Source organism: Python bivittatus, unplaced genomic scaffold (assembly GCF_059951505.1).
Source record: "Python bivittatus isolate LINGU-HERP-01145 unplaced genomic scaffold, Pbiv_v1 ctg000310_np1212, whole genome shotgun sequence".
NCBI classification, from domain to species: Eukaryota; Metazoa; Chordata; class Lepidosauria; order Squamata; family Pythonidae; genus Python; species Python bivittatus.
Window position 1 is genome coordinate 1,786,178 of NW_028277054.1, and position 23,602 is coordinate 1,809,779.

The 23,602-nt window shown below is 55.3% G+C and overlaps 1 protein-coding gene across 1 annotated transcript; it reads right to left on the bottom strand.

Moving 5' to 3' along the window:
* Positions 1–3,329: 3,329 nt before the first annotated feature.
* On the bottom strand, positions 3,330–22,741 carry LOC103052990 (protein jagged-2-like). Its single transcript, XM_088140201.1, has 13 exons — positions 22,673–22,741; positions 18,704–19,006; positions 15,028–15,091; positions 14,021–14,275; positions 13,155–13,215; positions 11,171–11,301; positions 10,335–10,454; positions 9,091–9,225; positions 7,002–7,115; positions 6,482–6,528; positions 5,263–5,439; positions 4,682–4,823; positions 3,330–3,774 (listed from the first exon to the last, which is right to left on the bottom strand). Exons 1-13 carry the CDS (start codon positions 22,739–22,741, stop codon positions 3,428–3,430), a joined length of 1,965 nt encoding a protein of 654 aa, XP_087996327.1. The 3' UTR covers positions 3,330–3,427.
* Between the last annotated feature and the right edge of the window lie 861 nt (positions 22,742–23,602).

Genomic DNA, 23,602 nt, shown 5'->3' on the forward strand with positions numbered 1-23,602 from the left:
TCAGTTTGGACACCTGCACTGGCACAACGTGGGCACTCATTCCGGGTGTGCCCTGGCAAAAAAGAACATCTGAATAATTCCGAAATAGCTGGGTTGAGCTTCAAACAATGGTTTGCAAATTGTGCAAAGGTGTGCTAAAAGGTTGGCAGGGGTATCCAACCGCAACAGTCACTGGCTTCAGAGTTGTGCACCCAAGCAGGTGAGCAAAGCCTGGCTCCTTTTTACATGCACACAACACCCATTAAAAAGGGGGTGGGCTCCGTTTGTCTGGTCATGCTCACGGTTTGGAAGCCAGTGAGCATTGCTGCAGACACCCTTGGATCACTTCTTCACCTTCCCGATCATCCCCAGACTGGCCTTCCTGCTCATATTAAATAATTCTGAATCTAGTTCTTTTATGTTCAATCTCCAGAATCCCAGCCACCCACAAGCATTTTTGGACGAGTGTTTCTCAACCTTGGCCACTTTAAGATGGGTGGACTTCAACTCCTAGAATTCCCCAGCCAGCATTCATGGCTAGCTGGGGAATTCTGGGAGTTGAGGTCCACCCATCTTAAAGTGGCCAAAGTTGAGAAAAGTGATCTGGACCATGAGATTTAGAAACGTGCTCTTTCAATCAAAAGCCCAGATTTCCAGTGGGAGGGGGAAAAATTACCTGTTTTCATGCCAGGGGGAGGGACTGGCAAGCTTCCATCCTGTAACTCCCCAGATATTTATAATCCCTTATTCTGGAAATGGCTTACTCGACAGAGGCAACTTGGCTAGATTAGCCTCTTTATTATGGACAGGAACTAAGCCATTTGCACCTCGATTTGCCCACCTCACTACTTAGAAATCAAAGCGTTTCCTGCTCCAGAGTTAAATTCTAGGGTGGCCTTTCAAGTCAATGGGTGCTTGGCTGTTCTCCGGCTGGCCTTGGGAAGCACCTGGTCCGGGCTGACATAACAGTCCTCTGTACCTGGGAATCACCGGTGTCTGCCCCGCCGGCTTCCTCCCTTGCAGAAATGGGTGCTTTGCAACCTTGATGCTGATTCCCAGCCCCAGCGCGATGCCTTCACCCACCTCCCACGCCCTTCCCCAGCGACGAGGGCTGAGATTGTGCATCAAGGGAGGCAGCTCACCTGCCCGTACAGGTTGCGAGCTGTTCAGCCGCCCTGGCCCCAAACCTCTTCCCCAAGTTCTCAGAAGCCGAGAGCCGAGGGCAAGATGAGGCAGGCTGCAGCCTGTCTCCCCCCTCCGTGTTGGCCAGCCACCAATTCCTCCAGCGAAGGGAAGGAAGTGGGAGAGCGGGAGCAGGACAGGTGAGAGGAGGAACAGGTGAGCAGAAGAGCCTGGGGAGGTTTTGCCGGCTGGGAAGAACCACTGGAATCGTGCCAGCCTGGGTCTCTCCAAAGCTGCCTTTCCCACGATGCCCGGGCACCCTGGAGGAGCTCATGAAGTGCAGCTGCAGAGCAGGCACCCGGCCAGATCTGGACCCGCCTTGCTGGCCCACTCGTAGGCAGAAATACCACCTTGCTGGCCTGGTTCTTAAGCCTCCACCACTCCACACTTCCGCGGGGTTCACCCTATGTCTAACGCTACATCCAGGTCACTCAGGTGCCACTGCCACCTTCACATTACATGCGGTGACCAGGCAAACCGCGTCATGGTTTAACACGAATGATGGCCTGTGCAGGAGGTGAGAAGGGTTGGGTTTCCACGCCACATTTTTCTGGGTTAGAGTGACGCCCCTTCTTTTCTCCAGCTGCGCTAGAGTGCTTACAGAGGGGTTACAGCCTCCACCACCACCAACCTGGCCCACTTTTAGCCTACTTAGGATGTTGGGTAAACAGATGCACCCAGAGCCAGGAGCCGCCACAAGGGATCCGCTGATGCAGCCGGGCGGTTGGGACAATACTTGGACTGAGTTTTTCAGCGAGGTTAAAACCTTTCAAAGCAGGGTCAGGATCTTTCCTTTCTGTTATCATCTGGCAGGTAGACCGTTTGGGGGGGTCGTGTAAAAAGGGGCAGGGCTCCAGTGGGGTGGGCATGGCCACGATCTTGACCTTTCTGGCTCTCCCTGGGAACACGAAAGATGCCAGGGGGCAGAGAGCCTCTGGACCAGTGTTTCTCAACCTCGGCAACTGGAAGACTGGGTTCTGGCTGGCTGGGGAATTCTGGGAATTGAAGTCCACGCGTCTTCCAGTTGCCGAGGTTGAGAAACATTGCTCTGGACGCTAGTCCCCCGATCAGCAGGCTCCAAATGCCACGGCAACCCCAATTCTGTAGAATGATGGAGGCCCCGGACCTCAGATTAGAAGATGACCCCAAAGCAGCATTAAGTACCCCACGTTAAGCTCATCTTCTCTTAACTGCGGTTAGTCCTTTTGGGGCTCTGTCCGCGCTGCACACTCGCCCTCTGTCTAATTCATGATTCAGTGCATTACAGGAACTGAGCAAACAGGTTCACCCAGTCCCGAAGTCAAAGCTCAGTGCCAACCCAGCCATCAGGTTATGCACCGCACACCGCCCAAAAAGTGGCGGCGGCGCGGTTGTCAGCCACATCGAGGCAACAAAATGCTCGCTCGTGATCATGTAGCCTCGCCCGATACGAAAGAAACACGGGACATCAGAATCGTAGGGCGAACAGCAAAACCACGTCAAGGAATCTTTACAGTATATTACAGTCCTGCTACATTCAGCCTGCCAGAGAGGTTTCGTTTCTTTTTGCAAAATGGGGGCCGAGGGAAGGGGGCCGGGTGGTCTCCCCCACACCCCTTCCAGGCGCCCTCTCACTGTTCTTGACGACAATGCCCCATCCTCCCAGCCGCTTCAAATACCAGCCCCGTAGACAAGGTTGCAGTCTGGTACGTGTGGGGTGAGGGGCGGTCGGGGGGCACGTAGATTCCCCCCCACCTTATTGTCCTGGGGGATATTGTTTGGCCAATGTAGTAGCCAATCTCTGGCCAGATGTGGCCCGGGCCCTCCAGGCACAGCTGCCCTTTCGAATGGTCTCCTCTGGAGCGAGGACCAAAGACGACTTTCTGCTCTCGCAGAAGGTCCGGCAAAGGCCGCAACGGCGCTTCTCCTTTAGGGACCTCCTGTCGTCCGAGGAGCCGCAGGGGACACGAGACCCTTCCTTGCCCTTCCTGTCTTTCCAACTGGCCTCCTGCAGGGAGCGCCCGACAGCTAGACCACTGGAACATCTGCCTGGTGACACCAGGAGCCTTGCAGATGGCCTCTGCCTGCCCTCGGAGCACGGCAGCTTTCGGAGAGGGGCGAAAAGGAGACGTGAATTGGGGACCCCCTTCCAGAGCAGAAAGGACACCAGTGTTCTCAGTGGCCGAGAAGGCGCGTCACGGGCTGTTTCGGAGGGCGTGAAAGGAGTCTGCCCCAGCGCCCACACCTCTCCGGCGCCGTTTCCACACGCTCCGCCACCCTCTTCCGGTCAGAGCGGTGGTCTTGCTAAAACCGAGGCGACGTTCAGCCGGTTCAGTTTGGCCCTCTCCTGGTTGGAGATGTCTACCTTGGGGACCCCCGCAGGAGGGGGCGCCCCCTTGGCCGTGCCACCGGCCTCCCCCGGCCCTCGCTCGGCATCCCCGTGGGGGATGTTGCGAATGAGCTGGACGGCGTCCGGCTGCAGGCTGTTGTTGCCAGGAGGCTCCGTTCTTCCGGGTAGCCTCTGCAGGGACCGGCGGTGGACCCAAAGCAGCAGCAGCACCGAGATGGGGACCACCCCGGCGAGGAGTAGAACGGGTGGAAGCACAGCAGATAGGAGTGCGGCGTGGCTCTCTCCTAAAAGGAACCATGTTCTCTGTAAGCCAAGAGCGATGCACTCCTTCACTTTCCAAAAACGCCTCAAGGCCCCCTCCCCAGTGCCTTTCCACTTGGTCTCCCATCCTTGACTGTGAAATCAGAATCCTTTCTGCAGTCTACCCCAGCTGAGGTACACGCTTTCTGTGATGCTAAACCTCTGCTTCTCGTTCTCATTCACTGCCCTCAGGGAAGGATGAAGGGGAAGTCTTCCAAGGGGAGGAGGGTCAAAAAAGGCAAGATGGCTACTGTATGGTCAAAGCCACACCTGTGAAAAGGGCGTGGCTTTGGCTGCACAGTTGGGATCTTGAATTTTGGAACCCCATCCCACCCCTGTGGACATTCCCACAATGAATTTATTTCTGAAAGGTGTAGGGCGCCCAATTCTACCCTGGCTCTGGGCAGCGTACCATGCAAAGCTATTAAAACCAGAACAGAACAGAGATCCTGCAAGGAAAAATGTCTGGAAAAGTAGCCGTCACTATCAGACCAAGCATCTCGCAAGGGATCCACCCACCGCTCTAATCTAAGGTTGGGGGGAAGACCCAGATTTTAAGGGCTCACTGAAACAGGGTCAGGGTGGGGGCCATATAAATCAGCACCAGAAATGCTTTCTGTATGAGGTCTTAGTGTTTCTCAACCTTGGCAACTTGAAGCTGTGTGGACTTCAACTCCCAGAATTCCTCAGCCAGCAAGGCTGGCTGAGGAATTCTGGGAATTGAAGTCCACACAGCTTCAAGTTGCCATGGTTGAGAAACACTGTCTTAGAAGATCAGCATGAATGGCAGTGCCCAGCCGTGCCAAAACGTAAGCAGGAAGAACTGAAACGTCCAACCTTCTGGGAATTCATTTCTGCTGACCACCCTCAGCACTGCCCCCCAGCACCCACCTTTGCACCCGTCACCCAAACAGGGCTCTTGCAGGTTCTGACACGCGGCACCTTCAGGGCACAAGCAGGCGTAGCTTCCTCCTCCACCCTGGCAGGAGGCACCTTTGGGGCAAGGGTTTGGAGAGCAAAGATTGACAAAGACCTGCAGGAGAAACCCGGGCAGGGGGGGGAGAGAGGGGGGAGATATTCTGAGCTGCCATTCCTCGGACAATTATAAATTTAATAAATACATTTTTAAAAATTATCTGTGAAAAGCAGGGAGCTGCATCCATCTCCCTATCCTCCCCAAATGCCCAGCGCGTGCATCTTCGGTTTGGAAAGGCCCCCCAAAGTTACGCATCATGCAAAATTAGCCCCTTCATGTGCATCGTGCAGAACCGATCCGACACGCTCAGGTTATGGGGAGCGGGGAAGACACGCCAGGCTCCATTGGGAAAGGACACGTGGAGCCGTGGCCAAGGAGAAGCAGAAGGGGACAAAGGACTTCCCCCAGCGTGGCCCCCTCTTCCCCACTTCGTTGCATTCCTGGGATTTTGCCACCTTGCCATCCCGCCGGAATCCCACACCCCGGGGTCAGTTACCTCGCACCACTTGCCGCTAAAGCCCAAAGGGCAGCTGCACAGGAACGTCTGGTTTTCCGCCTCCTGGCACTGCCCGCCATGTAGGCAGGGGGCATCTCCACAGGCCCGCTGTTCGGTCTCACATTCAACCCCGGTGTACCCTGGCCGGCAGGAGCAAGTCTGCCGGTCACCATCCAGCTGTTGGAGAAGGAACGAGAGGAGGGTTGGGTTGGGGGGGGGATTCTCGAGAACAGGATGCCCCCAGAGACGAGGCAGGACCGGCCCGTCCATTCGGCGGGGCAAGCCGTGTCCTTGGGCAGCAGCAGTTTCTGGGAATGGCAGGGGATGGGCAGCAATGGAACCGGCTGTCCTGGGACGTCCTGCACTGTTAATCGTGTATGTCCTGTATCGGTACGGAAGGGCATCGTCCACTCTGGGGCTCCAGCACAATTCCTCTTGGGTCTGGTTAGCTTTCTTGGGGGAGCAGGCAGTGGCACCATGGGTGTCCAGGTAAGGAAAGTAACTTTTGCAAAAGATGATGGAGGAAAGTGGGAGGGAGGACCATTTAGGGCAGGGTACTCCAAAGTGGTCAATATTGACCCCCAAGGGTCGATGGGACTATCCAAGGCAGTGATTCTTAACCTTATCAGCTTGAAGATGGGTGGACTTCAACTCCCAGAATTCCCCACCCAGCATAGCTGTCTGGGGAATTCTGGGAGTTGAAGTCCACCCATCTTCAAGCTGACAAGGTTAAGAAACACTGACCCAAGAGATCAATGTTGTGTATGATTATTACTATTCGTAGTATTATTAGTTAAAGTAGTATTTATAGGGGAGATGGCGGCATATACGCCTAATAATAAATAAATAAATGAATAAAGCAACATTTATTAAATTATTTTCATGTAATAAATGTTTGGGGGCTGACGAACCACCCGAAACTTCATAAAGGGGTCGACGAGCTGAAGAGTTTGGGGACCCCCGATTTAGGGGCGACTTCCCGATTGCAATTTGGCAGCAGGTGCAGCGAGAACACGTTTAAAAAGCCGGCTGGGCGACTTTGGGCCAATCGCGCTCTCTCTCAGCCCGGCCCACCTGACAGGAGGGTTGTGGTGGGGGACAGAGGAGGAGGCCGGTGTATTCGGCACGTTTGCCGCCTTGAGTTAGAGATAGAAAAAGCAGGATAAAAAAAATATCCTCCTCCTCCCCCCCAGGACAGCAGGTTCTTAGACACACGCACCTGACACGTGCCTCCGTTCTGGCATCTTCTTTGGCACAAATTCATTCCTATCCAGAAAGAACGTAGGAAAAAAACAGGTTATTGATAAAGTGCTTGAGAGCCGCAACGGAAGACCCCAGTTATCAGACCAGTTACGCTGTGACATGTCCTGCGTTCGCTTCAAACATTTCTCGATTTCTTTGGGGACTCCAGGCAGAGGATGCAGCACTCCCTTCCTCCAATCTTCCCCGGCTACAACAGCCCTGGGAGGTAGGCCGGGCCAAGGGCAGACTTAACCCTGGGTCTCCCCAAAGATCACTGAACTCTGGGGCAGGGAACCTGTAGCGAACTACAGTTCCCAGCTGCCCCAGACACCGCAGCTAGTGGTGAAGGATGCTGGGAAGTGAGGTTCTGGTTTCGTGGCCCCTGGAGGATCACGGCTTCTCTATATTACAAGAATGGCTTTGCCTGCATCGGGGCAAAATATTTCTTTCTTTTCCCCTTCCTGCAATCCCGGAATGAACCAGATCAACCCTCTTACGGATGCTGCAGTTTGCTCCCATCCAGCCTTCCAAGCAGTCACAGAAATAGCTCCCAATGAGGTTTTTACATCCGCGAGCGTGAAGGCAAGGGTTTCCGTGGCATTCGTTAACATCTGGAACGAAGAACAGAGGAAGCGAGAGCTCTCTTGCGAGCCTTTCCTTCCGCCCGACATCTTCTGCCTCCCCCTCCTCCCCACCACCACGGTCTGTCCTCACCACGTGACATTCACAGGTACACTGCCCCTGAAAGTGGAAGTTCGCAGCTGGCAAATACCTGAATCCCTCCAGTATTCGTGTGCGTGCCCAACATTTTTCTCAAAACATCCCATCGCCGTTGCCACAATCAACTCTTTTTAGGAATGAGGCATTCTCTAAATGCATTCGGATCTTATGCAGGTGTTGTGACCGCTGAACGCCAGGGGGTGAGGGCAAACAGTCCAGACGGCCACGGCCGCGTGATGGAAGGCCCACTCTTTTCTTTCACGGGCACTACGGGCTGCCTGGCTGCAGTCACCCCCTTGACTTTTTGGACAACCGCCCCCCGCCCGGACGACCCTGCTCATAAGCTAGCCAGCTCAGGAAACGAACAGCTGAACTATTCGGAGAACGGGCTGCACGGGAAGGAAACAGGCAGGAGGAAGAGTCAGTATTGCAGGAAAAGAAACTCTTGGGCCGGGATGGGAGGCATCGTGGGCGGCACCAGGGGGAAACTGGTTCGGGAGACCCAGAACGTTAGGTCGCCTCGCCAATCGGGCAGGTCTTCCCCATCCCGAGCGGGGCAGTCACGCAACGCCGCCCGGGCCGTTCCGGCAATGCCCTCCCGCGGTGGCTGCAGGGCTCCGGAAGGCAAGCGGTCACCTCTAGTGGGCAGCACAGCACCAGCGGTGAGCGTGCCCAGGGCCACCCTGGGGTGTGATGGGGAAGCTGCCGTGCCCTGTTGCCTGGAGCTAACCGCCCGCGTGACAGGCTGACCCAGTTTGATTTGACTGGATCAAACTTCTGCTGCCTGAGCTTCTTAACGTGATCTTTTTTTCTTCCGGGGGGAAAATGCATTAAGGAGGACAAGGATGGCACGGCGCGCTCTTTCCATGACCGCGCCAAATGGTTTAATGTGCCAGATGGCATCTCTTACATCGAGCTGGGATGGTGAACTCACTATGGAATTTTCAGCGTGCCCAGAAGAATGTAGAACTAAGGTCCTAACATAAATTTGGTCCAAGAACATCAAGGTTCTAGCCCTCTTGGCTAGAGTAAAATCTCCCCTTTCGGCCTCAACCTGGGTGACTTTGTACACATATTCATGCCATGTTCTTGTGCAGCAGTACAGAATTGTTCAGCCGCTGCTTTCCTTCAGGATGTGTTTTCGACTTCCCAATCTAGCCTTCAGCCCAGCGGAATTGCATCGAGGTCTCCCATCCAAACACTATTTGGGCCTGACCCTGCTTAGCTTCCAAATTCAGACAAAGGCAGTCAATGATGCTACCTGTGAAACAGCTCCTGCTCCCAGGATTACAGAGGGGGGAAAAAAGGCTGAAATTATGAAGGAAACATTCTGAACCCCTAAAGATTTGTGGCACCTTGAAAACGTAACAAACCTATTCCAGGGAGTCCTCATTTAGCAACTGCCTCATTTAGCAACCGTTCGCAGTTACAACGGTGATAAAAAATAGCTTTGCAACCCATCCTCGCATTTATGACCTTTGCAGGTCTGTAAAGCAAAGGAAAGCTGAAGTCAGATCGTAAGCACAGTCATGATTTTGCTTAGTGACCGCTTCGCTTAACGACCAAGTTGCCAGCCCCAATTGTGGTCGCTAAATGAGGTCTACCTGTATAGAAAAAAACTTTTGTAGACATTTCCACTTAGCCTGATTTGTTAGGGTTTAAGGTATCAGAGACTAGATGGGAAAACTTTGTACAATTGTAAATATTTGTAAAATTGGAATCTAAATTTGAAGCTGGAGTCCTCCTCTCTGGAAGTTGTGCAAACAGGCAGAAGTGCGCATGCATTTCATTTCCCCTCCCCCTCTGACCTGCCTCCCAAAAGACCCCTCCACGCTTTCTTCCCACCGTGAACTGGGAATCACGTACCGTTCTGGCACGACTGCCCACTCCACCCTGCCGGACAGACACACCGAGGTCCGGAGGGGGTTGGGAGGCACGTTCCGCCGTTGGCACAAAGCTCAGGAGTGCAGGGTGCTCGAGAAGCAGGCGGTGGAAGGAGGGCTGGGAACAGAGGACAGAAGGCAGGAGAAGCGAGCCAGTTAAGGTAGTTTAGCCAGTGAGTCCATCCACACCGCTAGTTGTCCAGACAGTGTGCCAAAACGTATTTGAGTTAGGCACGGCCTGGCATAAAGAACAAAGGGACCCCCTTTGGAGAGAACTGCTGGTTCCACCTGGAGAAGGGGGCTGAGATACTTTGCCCCCACTCCCCAATTTATTCTTGAAGTTCACACCGACTACAACAGTGTTCCTGAACCTTGTCAACTGGAAGACGTGTGGACTTCAACTCCCAGAATTCCCCAGCCAGCCATGCTGGCTGGGGAATTCTGGGAGTTGAAGTCCACACGTCTTCCAGTTGACAAGGTTGAGAAACACTGAACTACACTGAAGCCAAGTTCGGTGCCTCGCCTTCTCCTACCCCCTCCATCAATGATTCCCTTTTCTTTTCTTGAAAGGGGGCTAGCTAGCTTCTCCATCCAACCACTCCCCCTCCTTCCTCCGCTCTCTGATACCCCAACAGACCAATTTTCATTCCCCTGCGCCTGAAAAAACAGCTCTGAGGAGCTTCACCCTGCTCTGAAAGCGAAGGTCTGGCAGATCCTGGATGTGGCAGGCCGAAAGCAAGGGGAACCTGGATTCTTCTGGGCTGCCAAACTGTTAAATACCATTTTCCTTCTTTAGGTAAGGATGGCCTGAACGAGTCAAAGGGTCCAAGTGTCACTCCAAGGAGCCGAAAGGTTAGAAATTCTAACAGTCCATTTTGGTGAAGTGCGTCCCAAAATCTGGTGGCGCTTTTCTGTTTTATTGAGCACAGCCTCCCCTCAGGGCAATGAACCCTGGAGGAAGGACCTGGTTTTATCTTCCCAACAGCCTTCCCAGGCAGGCTGAGCTGACAAAACTTCACTAGCTCATTCAAGCTTTTGATCAAGCAAGAATTGGGATTTCTTCTCTCATACGGTAACCGGGTGATGACAGAAACAATAGGTCCTAGCAAGAATGCCCACCGCTGGTCCCTCCCCACTGTCCCCGCTCTCTGCAGAATGCAGACGAATCTGGAAAGGCCACCCTCAGATCCTGCACCTTTCCATCCTGGGCTGGCCTCCTGGGCTCACCATTTTCGCAGTTGCGCCCACCGAATCCTTCCAGACAGAGACATTCGTACTCGTTGGGCTCCTTGTTGGCACACGTGCCCCCATTCTGGCACGGACGGTGGGATCCGCAATAATTCAGGTCTGAGCAAGAGGGAAAGAGAAAGTGATTGTTTGGGATCGGGTCCAACGCTGCCCCGTTCCATCGGGATCAAGCATCCAGAAGGAGGCACTTCCCTGGCTCACCAACCTCCCTGCCAGCTCTTGGCCCAGATTCTGCAACTATTAGTTGGCACAACCTTCTCCAAGCTGGGTGAAAAAAAGTTCTCTAAAGTCTTCTTTCTTGCCCCTTTGTCAAAAATCTTCCGGCCTCCCCCACTTTCCTCTTTTTAAAAAAAAATTCTCAAGGTTATTAATTCTGAAGCAATTATTAACTTCAATAGACACTGGTACGTGTCTATTCTTCTGTTAATGATTTTGGCATGATTGTGCCCTCTAGATGTCTTGACATGAACTTTCATCCTTGATCACGGCCGACCAGCTCGGGGACAGCCTCTTGAGCTGAAGGAGGGGAAGAGAAACCTGAAATGACTCGTGCGCCTTTTGCTCCTCCTCTTGTACAAGCAAAAGGAGCCACGATTGCAACAGTAAAGAAAAGGGCAGCCACACAACCCATGGTTTGAAACTGGTTTAATTGAAGGCCACCATATTGAGTAGGTGCCGGTAGCTATCTTGCCACCCAGACAAAATTGACCGAAAGAAGTTTGCCTCGAGCTGAGTGCTGGGAGAGGGTCTCCACTGACCCACTTCTTCCCATCTCAAAGCAATAACCCACTGAGCAGGACCAAGGCGGGGCTCACCCTTGTCGCACAGGAGGCCGCCCCAGTTGGTCTCACAGTCGCACTTCCAGGGCACGGTGCAGCTCCCGTGGACGCAACCAGGGAAGAGAAGGCATCTGTCGCAGAGGGGACCTGTCCAGCCATAATGGCACCTGAGACGGGAAGGGTAGTTACTGGCTGTAGAGGGCACAGGGAATGGCCTTGAAGGGAGAGCTGCTACTAAGGCAGCGGTTGGATAAGAGGGGCTTGAGTCTGGGCCAAGAAAGTAGCATGAGAAAATATCACGAGAGAGAGAGAGAGATGCTGAGGATCATCTTGGGATGGGAGGGGTGGCGGCACCTGATCTGCAGGGAGATGGGGGCTTCCTGGGAGAGGAGAAGAGGTAGAAAGCCCCCATTCATCCCATGGATCCAGTTAAACCCACCAGTTTATCCATGTGTGGAAGCCCGTCTCTCCCTGTAGAGGGTATAGGGAATGGCCTTGAAGGACAGGAGGAAGAGCCGCTACCAAGGCAACGGTCAGATAAGAGGGGCTGGAGTCCGGGCGAAGAAAGTAATGTGAGAAAACATCTCAGACAAGCCCCACTTAATTCACGCAAAGATAAAGTGAGGGAGGGGGAAGCACATTCAGACCGGCAAGGTTCTGTTACTAGACCCGTGATGATAAAAGTAATATGGGGCTGGTTTCTTGGTCCAGTCTACGTGTTGGGCTGACACTGGCACAATCCCACTGTTAAAGGACTACCCTCCCTCCTCCGTATCCTTCCTTATAACTCACCATTCTTCCGCCCTTCTTGGCAATGTAAGAGTTGCTACCCCCAAATGCCCAGAGATGTCTCCAGCTCATCATGGGACCGTCCCCCCCCCCAGCTGTAGTCCTGAGGGAGTGTGGCTTACTGCTGGAGAGCGGGGCTCATACCCCTTTCCCACAGATTTTGGATCACTTGGGGATGTTTGGATGTTTTCTGGGGCCCTCTCTCTGCTAAGAAGATGTGGTCAGTGGGGCGAGGTGAGTCTGTCAGTCTTGCGAGGTAGTCCAGACAAGAAGCACACCCAAGAGTATTAGCTCTATCTTTATTGTAGATTCTACTAACAGAATCTTGCAAGTCTGAAAGAGCATCTCTCCCCCGTCCCCTTTACAGCCCAAGAAACTAGGGAGGGTCCTTCTGAGATGTTTGCCAGGCCCCCATTCCTGCTGCAGGCTCAGCTGCCTCTTATCTGACCGTGGTCCAGTCTGTGGCTCTTCCTCCTGTCTCCCAAAGCCATTCCCACAGACCATTACAGAATCAGACAGAAGAGCATGGGAGAAGCTTGATAGGGCTATTCCCCACCTTGCAAGGGTGGGGGGGTTTGGTGGCTAAAGGAGGAGCCCAAAATTGGGTTCTTTTCTCCAATGGGGGGCTAATGCCACAACTACCCCACCTGTTTAAACCAAGTACATTGCACAAACTCTATCTACTTGAACTAACCCAAAGTCCATTGATATGTGGGAATGACCATGGGAGACAGGCGGAAGAGTCGCAGACTGGACAACCGGCATGCAGAAGATACCTCAGCCCACAGAAGGAGGGAGGGCGTGGGAATCCTTTCAGAAGGGACCCTCCCTCGTTTTCCGGAGAGGAAAAGGAGAGGAGGGGAGAAATGCTTTCAGCCTTGCAAGGTTCTGTTCATGTGACCTTCCCATAAAGATAGATTTAGCACTCCTGGTGGTGCTTCTTGTCTGGGCTTCCTCGAAGGGCTGACACCCACCTTGCAACATCACGGTTGCCCCCCAGATCTTCCTTGCCTCTTCTTTCCACGTTAGGACAGGCCGTGGCCCTCGCCTCCTTTTCGCCTTGCCCCCGGATTGGGAGGCAGGGCTAAGACAGACTAAACCAGCAGCAGTCCGGACTTTGGGACACGTTGGGCCACCTCCCTTCGTCACTCCTAGCTAGCGGGGGCTTGCTAGGAGGCCACCGTGTCAGAACGACACCCCACCCCACCCCACCCCACCCCTTCCTTCTCACCTACACTCGCCAGGTTCCTCGCAAAACCCGTGCGTCTTGTGGCATCCGTGGCGGCAAACTGCTGCAAGAAACCACGAGAAGAGCGTTGCGACATCAGGCAATCAGGCTCCGGACTGGGTCTCGGGGGCTGCCGCAAAGAAGGTGTGCCGCCCTCTTCTTCTTTGAAGGCACGCCAAGAGGGGCATGGTGGCGAGTGACCTGGCCTACCTCGAAGGGCTGACAGGGGGGCGAAGGGGAGGGGATTCTGCCAACGGCTTTACAACCATGAGGAGTGTCCTTGTTTTTGCATTTGGTGAAAGGACCGAAAGGACGAAGAGGGGAGGCAGCTCCAGGCTGGAGGACCAGCAGGACAATTTCCTTTTCATCACTAGGTGTGCGGGGGAGAAGGGGAGGGTACAGGTGTACCTGGGTACAGGTGAGACGGGGATCGAGGTGAAGGAAGGAGGGCTGGGCGCAAGCTGCTTGCTTAATTTTTCAGTGGGGAATATCAGGTTCAATTATCCCAAGAATAGAAAGACACAGGGACATCCACCAGAGAGGTGTCAAAAAAGTCAAGATGGTGACTGACCATGTGATGAAGCCCCACCCCTTTTTGTGCCCACGTGACACACGTAAAAACGGGATGGGGCTTTGGCCATCCTCTTGACTTGTTTGACCCTGGCGCTCAGAAAGATGTCTGCAAACTTTTGGCTGCCAGCCATCTTGACTTTTTTGACCCCCCAAAGACATCCCCCAGTGGGGGAGAGTTCAGGCTGGAAACCACAGCAGTAGGAGGAGCATCAGGGCAATGGGATGACCTCCCCTTCTCTAGCCCCGTCTTCCTTGCCCTGCCCTGCCCCATGCCAGCCCGCCAGCCCCGGACATACCCCGCTGGCACTTGTTTCCCGTCCAGCCGTCGAGACAGACCTTGTTCCCGGCCGCGTCGCAGCTGTGGTGCCCAAAGAAATCGTTGCGGGGCCGGCAGAACAGGTTGCATGAGGGCCCGTGGTAGTGCTCCTGGCAGCGCACACGTACCCGGTAATCCAGCCAGGTGCCGCGCCCGTAATGCCAAAAATCTTGCCAGCCTTCGCCTGGGTTCACCATCCCCGAACGCGTCACCCTCTCCATCAGCTGCCCCGAGCCTGCAAACACACAGTGGGAGGCGAGTGCGCGGGTGCGTGTGGAGGACGCTGTCGCCAATCGCATACAACGTCCAGTCTGAACGTCCAGAACTGGAACATTCAGGCAGACTCAAATAATTCGCCAACCACCCCGAACGCTTTGCTCATCCCTGAGTGCCTGGATCCCGTGCCCTGAGCCGCGCTGGAAGTGAACACAAGCCACTAGTCCACCCAGAGGCTGCAACAAGGGGCGAAAAACTAAACTCATTCGCCTCGCCGGCCATGCTGCAGATCTTGAACCCTGCCCCCAAGAAATCCACAGCCCAGGCTGTCTCCCTGCTCATTTCTGGCGACTGCTACTTAGGAGTAGAGTGCCTCTGCACAAGGAAGTTCCAGCTTTCACAGGCCACAGGCCAATGACGAGCTCAGAGCTCAGAGCTCAGTGACCAGGAATGTAGCTGAAAGGAAAAGAAAAGGCTCAGAGGTATTATTTTCTCAGTCTCGCATACACAGTGAGCAACCTGTGTTTAGCCACTTTCCAGCAAAAAAATGGCACGCAGAACTGCTATCCGAATGGCTCGAGGCACGAAAGCCGCCACCTGCTCTGTTCTTTCGCCTCGATGGCAGCACCTGGGGAGGCGCATTGTGCCAGGGATTCCCACCGTACAGGTTCAAGAACTGGAGCACAACATCCAGACGGCTCTGAACGTCCCACCCCCACCCTACTTTGCACCCACCACCCATCTCCAGCAAGGGAGAAAGGCGATCCTTACCTGGGTTGGTGACATCACTGGCATTGGCAGCGTCCCAGGCCTCCAGAACCAGCGAGTACGAGCGCTAGAAGGAACGAGACAGAAGCTCTCCAAAGCATTCTCAGCCTGGAAATCGGTTTCTGGAAACCGATCTGACCACCCCCCCCACTCCCCCAGTTGCATTCAGTTATATGCAAACACACTGAACGGGAATGAAATCATTTTTAACATCTCAAAACAGCACCTCCACTGAGCCTGGATTGGGTTCAGAGAAATTAATTAATTGAAAAATAAATCAATACATAAAAACCAAGCGCTCTTCATTCTCGTCCTAAGACTTAATCTCTGGCACCAACTGGAAAGGCTCCCACCTGGTCTGCATGAACAGGTGCCGAGAGCTTTTACCTTATTTCCAAGGCACCCCTGGGGAGCGCCCAGACGGCAGGATCCTCTTAGCGAGGCTAAGGGCCCCGTGGCCCTAAATGACAATGCCCAGCATCCTCGGCCCTTGGCTGGGGCTGCGGTGACTGCACTTCAGCACCTGCTAGAAGGTCCCGGGTTCCCCACCTCGGCAATAACTCCTTGAGACGGGCACTGAGCTGAAGCAAAGTCCCAGCCGGAGAGAAGTGAATCATCCACGAGGGACACGTCAGTCAAGGAGAAGAGTTTAATTAAGTGATCTCGTTTCTCTTCCCTGCCCTCCCCTTTCCCCTTGGGAGGGGTGGGTCATGCAGCTCTGACGGCTGGCCCCGGGGAGGCTGGAGGGAAGACCGTCCTGCCTTGCCCTCCTCGGGCTGGAAACTCCCAGGCACAGCCAGGTCCACCACGGGCGGATCAGTCGGCTTCTCAGCCCAGTCTGTTCAGGTCCCCCAAAGCAGCCCTTCTGCAAGCCGGTGTCCTTGCCACAGACCCTCATCCACAGCCAAAGCGTGGGAAGGAGGATAAGCATATGAGTTCAGGCCACGTGGGACTCTTCAGCGGTCTACGACTACAAGGTCCATGCCTGCCAAAAGCTCAGCTGGAGAAGGATGGGGGACGTTGAGCATCACGGTTGGAGGCCACTAGGTTGAGAGAGAGGGGACAGCTGAAACCTGACCAGGAAGAAGGAGCACTTTGTTCTTCTCCAGGAACCCACGTGGCTTGTTCCATACAACCTGCAGCTCCGGGGGCATGTTCTGAACTCTACAAGCCCTGCGGCTCCGCTGGCTTGCTGCTCTTTGACCAACTGAACCAGTTTGCTCCATTAACCCGGTTATCTAGGGTTTGCACAACTCTCTGAAACACAGGCTAACCACGTTGGTTGCGTTAGCCCAGCCCACCGATCCAACCAAAACTTTCTCGAGCACGTGGCAGACGCTCCTCGGCTTTCCTGTTGGTTGAGGCGGTGCTCCAGAAGGCAGGGTTGAGCTCCCGTCAGAATTTCCCACAACGCCCCAGAGCGGTGCTTCGTCAGGGCATTGTGGGGCATCTAATGGGCGGGCAGCCACCTTGTGCTGCTCAGAACCTATGAAGGCCCAGTTCCGAAGGACAAACTTTGCAGCTGGCTTATCCCCAGATATCCCACAGATTTCCAAACCAACGGATGGGTGGCGTGTCGAAGCTATGGGCCACGGAGGAAGGAGCACCAACCCAAAGCAGGCTCTTGAGTTCTCCAGAACAGCCCCCACACTTGGCTGGTATTGCCTTGAGAAGAGGGGGAAAGCATTCCCCCCAAAAGCCCCAAAGGGCAGAGGTGATCCAGGCCCAATGACCTTTCCCAGGACCTGGGGCCAGAAACGAGCCGCTTCTGCCAACGCCGGCCAGATTGCAGGGGGGCCTCCCAGAAATGAACCAACCCCGGTTTGTGAGAAAACACACCTCTCCAACCTGCAAGCTGCAGATCAGTGGGTTTAACCCAGCTCCCTTGTTTTAAAAAATCAGGTTCCAAAAAAGATGCTTCTCCTCCACCTCCTCAAATGGGCAGAAACTCTTCTGCCCCCTCAATCCCGTTGTTTATCCCCCCCCCCAAAAAAATCCAACACAAAGCCAGCTGGACGAAATCGGTTTAAACACAAGACACCAGTTTGGTGGGCGAGAACAGATTCAGATCTGCAGTCCGGCCTTTTCGGAATCTGAAATGGAAGCCCCGTGGGAATCGGCAAGGCGTCCAGAATCACTGGGCAGCTTTCAGAGCCGCTCTGGGAAAACGCAGGTTGCCAAATGCAGATCCCGGGGTTGTGCTTCTCCCTTTAAGAAGAACGTTGGGTTTTCTGGGATGCAACTTTTCCTCTGGCACTATAGGGATTGGAGAAGCAGAGCGTGGAAGATTTTCCCTTTTAAGGTATTTTTCAGATTCTGCAGAAAAACCCTATCAACCACAGTGTTTCTCAACGTCGGCAGCTTGAAGATGCGTGGACTTCAACTCCCAGAATTCCCCAGCCAGCCATGGCTGGCTGGGGAATTCTGGGAGTTGAAGTCCACGCATCTTCAAGCTGTCGACGTTGAGAAACACTGACCTAGTGGCTTTTCCAGAAACCTTGGGAATCCCATGGGGAACTGTGAGATGATTGTAGGATGTTAGGGGCTTGTTATTCTCCCGCGATCTTGGCCTTTTTAAAATGTTTTTATTTAGATCCACATTCAGGGTTTAAGATGGGTTACGCTGTTTTAATTGTCGCAGTGTCTGCGACAGCCCAGAGTCACGTTTCATGAGATGGGCGGCCATAGACATTTGCTAAATAAATAAATACACAGATGCATCCATAAATAAAATTGGGAAGCCGGTCCCCGCTTTATCCCTTTCACCTCCTGGGGCCATCCCAGCGTGAGAAGAACACAGGGGGGCAGCCGGGGATGTCTTCTTGCTCCAAATCCTCCCTCAGTCCCCCCCCATCACTGACTCCGTGAATTAGAAAGAGACCGGCCGACTGGGAAAAAAAGCAAGGGAGAAGCTCCTGAAATCAATTCCTGCACGTTGCACGGGCAGCCTTGTCCGATGTATAGGTCGGGCGAGATTCGACATCTGCTCTGTTTGCCCAGGGGAAAAAGAGGGGAAGCCAAACCCATCTGGCTCCCTCCGCACCCCCCCCCCTTCTCTGCAAGAGCATCTGGGTCTCCCTCCGGAGAAAGACGCAGGTTCCAATTTCAGAATTTAAACCTGGTCTCCATTGTCACCCTTCCTGAAGGGGGAAGGGGAGCAGCCCAAACAGGGACCGTATGCCTTCTTCCAGATTTCACAGGGCTCTGAGACCCGACGAGCAATGCTGTGAAACGCCGAACCTTGCAAATTGGCACTCGTGAAATGAGATGCCCTTTGTCCTTCAGATCTCTTCTGGTGCTTTAGGAGAAAGGTCAGATTGCGGGGGCAAATCTCAGAGATCCCGGGAAGGAGAATTCTGCCGGATAGGGAGAGGGGCAAGGACCTCAAACTTAACTCTGCCATGAGTTCATTTGCCTACAGCCCATCCGAGGGACAAGCTCAGCAGCCTGAGGGCACCGTGGGTTGGAGATCCAGCAAGTACCTTTGGGAAACGTCCCAAAGTTACTCCAGAGCTGGGGTCTTCCAACATGCGCCTAACAGCTGCATTTGTACAACATGCTAATTTTGGCAGGTTTACAGTTCGGGGTGTTGTCCAAACCTAGAGTTGTGGGAATCGTATTTGCAACTCTCCTGCTCCCCCGCCACCAGGCCCCCGACAAGGGGAAAAAAGCAGCTTACCGGCCAGGCAAAGTCAAAAGGAACCACCATTGTACTGGCATGGTCCGAGAGCTTCTGGGGGTGGGCTGAGAAGACGTTGCCCCCCAAAACAGGGGTGGTGGCAGCACCCAGCACACAAGGCCCCCCGGGGTGTGCCCGCAGCTGGTATTCCTTGAGGCAGGCCCGGAAGAAGGTGCGGCATTGCTCGGCCACGGGGCACGGCGGCTCCAGGCCTCCCCGGCAGCATCGGCCATCGGCCAGCACCCCCTTCTCGTTGCGCAGAAAGCGAATCTGAAGTTCAAAAATGCCCATGGCTTCCGAGACCTGCAAGGGGGCAGAGCAGACACAGCAGCGAGTGAGCGACGCAACTGCAAGAGGTTAAGGAGCCAAGGAGGACCAAAAGCTGGAAGAGAGCCACCTTCCCCAACCTGGCGCCCCCCAAAACTCAGCTCCTGAGTGGCCACAAGCAGGGAGATAACATCAATTCCCCCGCCCCCTGCTTTTTAGGGAAAAGGTATGGTTCTCTTTCCCCCGTGTTTGGGAATGTTAACTGAAGCCTTCAAGCGGACATCATGCCCAGAAATAGAGTTGATTGATTGATTGATTGATTGATTGATTGATTGCCAAGATTTCTACGTTGCTCCATTCCGAATTGGCCCAGAACAGCATCCAAGAAAAAAATTAGTTAAAAATGAACCAAATCAAAAGAAGCAAGCAAGATCAATTTCTGCCCAAAGTCACCTCTGAACGCCCAGCCTCCATTGTCATGCTAATAGTAGAAAGAGTGCCCCTGAACATAGGCAGAGTGCTTTGTCCTATCCTCAGCCACAAGTGTGTAATCAGCGCTTTGAGTTTTCTGAGCACAAACAGAGAGAGGTCATTTCACTGCAGAACATTCAGCCCAAATTTGTTCTCACACGAGCCTCTTTCTTTCATTTTAACACACTTTGGCACTTCCAGGGCAAACAAACATAGCTCTTTGTACATGCTCAGAGAACAAAGATAGATGAGAGAAAGGGGAGACCAAGCTCAAATTCTCATGGAATGGAGCTGCTTCCTCTGAATGCCCTTAAAACCTGGGTCCAATGCTCATTGTCCACAGTGGCGGACAGGAAAGGCACTCTGCGTATGTTCAGAGGGATCCTTCACGTTGTCTGCCTCGCTATCAAACCCCAGCCATTGAAACAGGTGCCAGACCGGGACTGTCTTTCAAGGATCCCAGGCTGACATAGCCTGTCTAGCATCGGGTTCATAGCTGAGTTTACAGAACCCCCCAACCATTCCTGGCTTCATCAGGGTTCCCTGACGTCACCCAGTAACTGAGCCAGGTGAAGCCAAACCACAAAGGGCAGGCAGGCTCCCGTGCCAAGCCAAGCCATAAAAAGGTTCGGCTCCATCTGGCACTGCCAAGGCCTGGAAGCAAGAGAGAGAGCAGAGGGGTGACACGTTTCCCGCTCCTGCCTTTGCCACCCGCAGCTGAGGACAGGGCCAGTTCACCCACCCTGCTCCAGTTCGTCTTCCCTGGGGGATGCAGGGCGTTTCTAGAAAGCGGGAGGAGGATTTTACCTCTGCGCTTATGTTTTGCGAGCAGGCCTGCCGCAAAGGCACGTTTCCCTCCCTGCTTTTTGCAGTGTCTTGCACCAACGTGACTGCCAAGTCCCAGGACAGGGGAGGCAATACAGCCCCCGGGGGCATGGCTCGTGGGCTTTCCGTGCCCTATGACGCCACAATGCCACAGACCTATCAATGCGGTACAGCAGTGTTTCTCAGCCTTGGCAGCTTGAAGATGGGTGGACTTCAACTCCCAGAATTCCCCAGCCAGAATTCAGAATTCTGGGAGTTGAAGTCCACCCATCTTCAAGCTGCCAAGGCTGAGAAACATTGAGGTACGGGAAGGGAAGGGAAGGGAAGGGAAGGGAAGGGAAGGGAAGGGAAGGGAAGGGAAGGGAAGGGAAGGGAAGGGAAGGGAAAAAAAGATGGAAAGGGAAAAAGGGAAGAAGAAGGGGAAGGAAAGGAGGGAAGGAGAGAGAGGAAGGGGGGAAAGGGAAGGGAATTAAAGAGGAGAGGAGAAAAACAATGCAAGCAGCTGATGTTCAGGGATTTTGAGCAAGCGAGCATGCAGCCCATAGCTTAGAGCATGCAGCCCATAGCTTAGAGCATGCAGCCCATAGCTTAGCCTCGTTTCCCAACCTTTATCTTAAGTATAGGAAGGAAAGAAGGAAGGATTAGCCAAGAGGCCGCTTTGTTTCCTGCTAGCACTGTATGCGGAAAAGTTAGCTGGAAAAAAAAAAGCGGAGGCAAAAACATTCTCCCTCCTGCTAAGTAATACAGGATCCGCTCCATTGCCTGCAAAGCTCCTGCTGGTCCTCACTCCCGGAGGTAGTCTGCAAAAGTGAGCACTAAGCCACGAGAAATTTGAGCCGATGAGGAAGAAGAGGAATCAAAAGTACATCTCTTTACTTTAGGAAGAGGCATTTTTACTGCCTGCCTGAAACTGACCAGAATGAGCTTCGTTTTGCAGCTTTTGCCGATCAATTCCACTCTCAGGGGGCCAGCACGGAAAAGGCCCCATCCTTTGAGCCCACCAACCGGAGGAAAGTGAGGAATTCTGGAGGGCCCCAGTAGGAGGGCCCCTCCCAGTAGATCAGCCTCCGTTTACTGAAGCTTTAAAGTCAGGGTTAACTTTTGAGGCTCTGGCAGAGCTTGGCGCGAATGCCAGGGTCATGGTGCAACCTTGCCTCCAGAGGGGGGTGACTCTTTCCCCCTGCATCTGGAAAGGCAGCTGTTTCTGGGGTGGGGCACGGCAGCTGCCGAAGGGCCACGCCATTGTCGCTTGTGCTGAGAAACCAAGCGAGGGACCACACCTTCTTGTCCCCCCAGGGAGAAAGACAGGGAGGTCACTGGAGTTTCAGTATAGCTGAAAAGCTCCCTGCTTTCCTTTGGGGGAGAGAGGGGTGTCAGAGTCCCCAGTTTAGGCTGTCTACTGAGGGGCCCCTGGGGAAAAAGACCCCCCTCCCTGCAGCTGCAAGGCCAGGAGGGACTGCATCCAATCCACTCTGAACTGCATTTCTGAACCTGGAGCAGCAGGTAGAAGCGAGATCCACAGGGCAGCGCCAAGGTCTTCTGACTTGCAGTTGTGGCCCCAAGAGGGTCCCCGAAATTCTAGGGTTGATCTCAGGGCAACGCAAGAGCTTGGAGGACCAGGAGTGGCTTTCCACGTGGAAGAGCAGCAAGATCCCGGATTCCGAAGCTTCTCAGCCAGCCTCTTTCGGGCGTCAAGAGCAAGACCTCGGGAGCCTCGAGGCTGCCCGCCGCGTAGAGCCCTGCCGACTCAGGGGCCGCATCCACGCAACATGCTAGTCCCGAATTAAGCCCAAACAAACAAATCCCCACGTCCCCATAGCATGCTCCGTCCAGAGGAGCAAACTGTATTATCCCTTTAAGGGATGGTCCGATTGCCCAACCTCGAGATACCGGCTGGCTTCCCCCAAACTGCCAACCCCCTTTTAGCCTGGTCTGACAAGGAAACCAGGTTTCAAGAGGGTCTTCCCCTCTCCCAGGGGGAACTGGAGTTCTGAGAAAGTACGGGGGGGGAGGGAGGAGGGACTCCAAGAGGGGGAAATCCTGCTCTTCCACCCCCAAACTACGATTCTCCATAAGCTTTTTTGGGGCGGGGGGGTGAGTAAAAGAAGTCGTTAAACTTGCGTGCAAAAGAGGCAAGAAGCGGCGGGAGCGGCCGCAGACGCGCTGACCGACGCTCCGGACGCCCCGCTCGGAAGCGGTCCGGGCCCCCAAAGCCCTCCCCGGGCGCCGCCCGCTGCCCGGGCTGCAGAGGCGCAGCGGCAATTCGGGGTGTCCTCCCGTTCCGCCGGCTGGCCGCGGACGACGGGCCGGCAGTTCGCCCCGACGGCAGCCGAGCGCTCGGCGGTGCCTGCCCTGCCTCGCCCGCCTCGCCTTCCCGCCCCAGCAGCCGGTCGCCGGCGAGCTCACCCGGGCCCGCGCGTGGAGCAGCAGCAGCAGCAGGGCGCAGCACAGCACGCCGGGCGGGCGCAGCCTCATGGTCGCGGCGGCGGGGCGAGCCCTCCTGCCCGGCGCCGGCGAGGCAGCCCTCCTGGGCCGCCCGATCGCGGGTCATACAGCGCGGCCGCTCGCTCGGGGACGGCGACGGGCGCTCGGGCAGAGCCGGGCTGCCAGGCTGCCAGCCGCGCGGAGGCGGGGCCGGTGGCCGCCCCTCGCCTCGCCTCGCCTCGCCCGGCCAGCCCCGCCGCCGCCTCCCGCTCCCTTCCCGGCGGAGGAGAAACGGGCGGCCCGCGGGCACGTGCGGGGGCCGCCGGCCTCTCCCTGCCTGGCAGCCGGCGGGGGTGCAGGGCGACCACGCCCCCGCCCCCCGCCAGCAGCCCCGGGGCGGCGCGCGCCTCCTTCGTCCGCGCCCGCCACGCGCCTCCAGGGCCGGGGCTTGCGGGCAGCGCGGCCGCTCTCGGACGGGCTCCATCCCGCAGGGAGGGCCGGCTGCGGGGCGCGATGACCAGCGGCCGCCCGGCCGAGGGCAGCCCGGGGGGCGCCGCGGCTGGCAACGGGAAGGGCGGCGGCGGGCTGAGCGGCCGGGGTGGGGGCGCCGCGGCGAACGGGAGCGAAGGGCGTCCGGGGCGGCTTGTGCGGAGGGGCCGCGCTCGGCTCTGCCGGATGCCGGAGGGAGCCCCGCCGCCGCCGCCCCAAAAGCCCCCACTCCTTGGGGGACCCCGGGACTCCCCAGGCAGACGAAGCGTGAAACCGATGCCCGGGAGTGGTTGCTTTAACCATACGTGGCCTTCGGTAAGGGGCAGGGAAGTGGAATCAAATATTGGGGTCATCTTGGCTCCTCCCTCAAAGGACCCTCAGCCTGAGGAAGGTGGGCCACTCCTGGGCTGGGGGTGCCCTGCC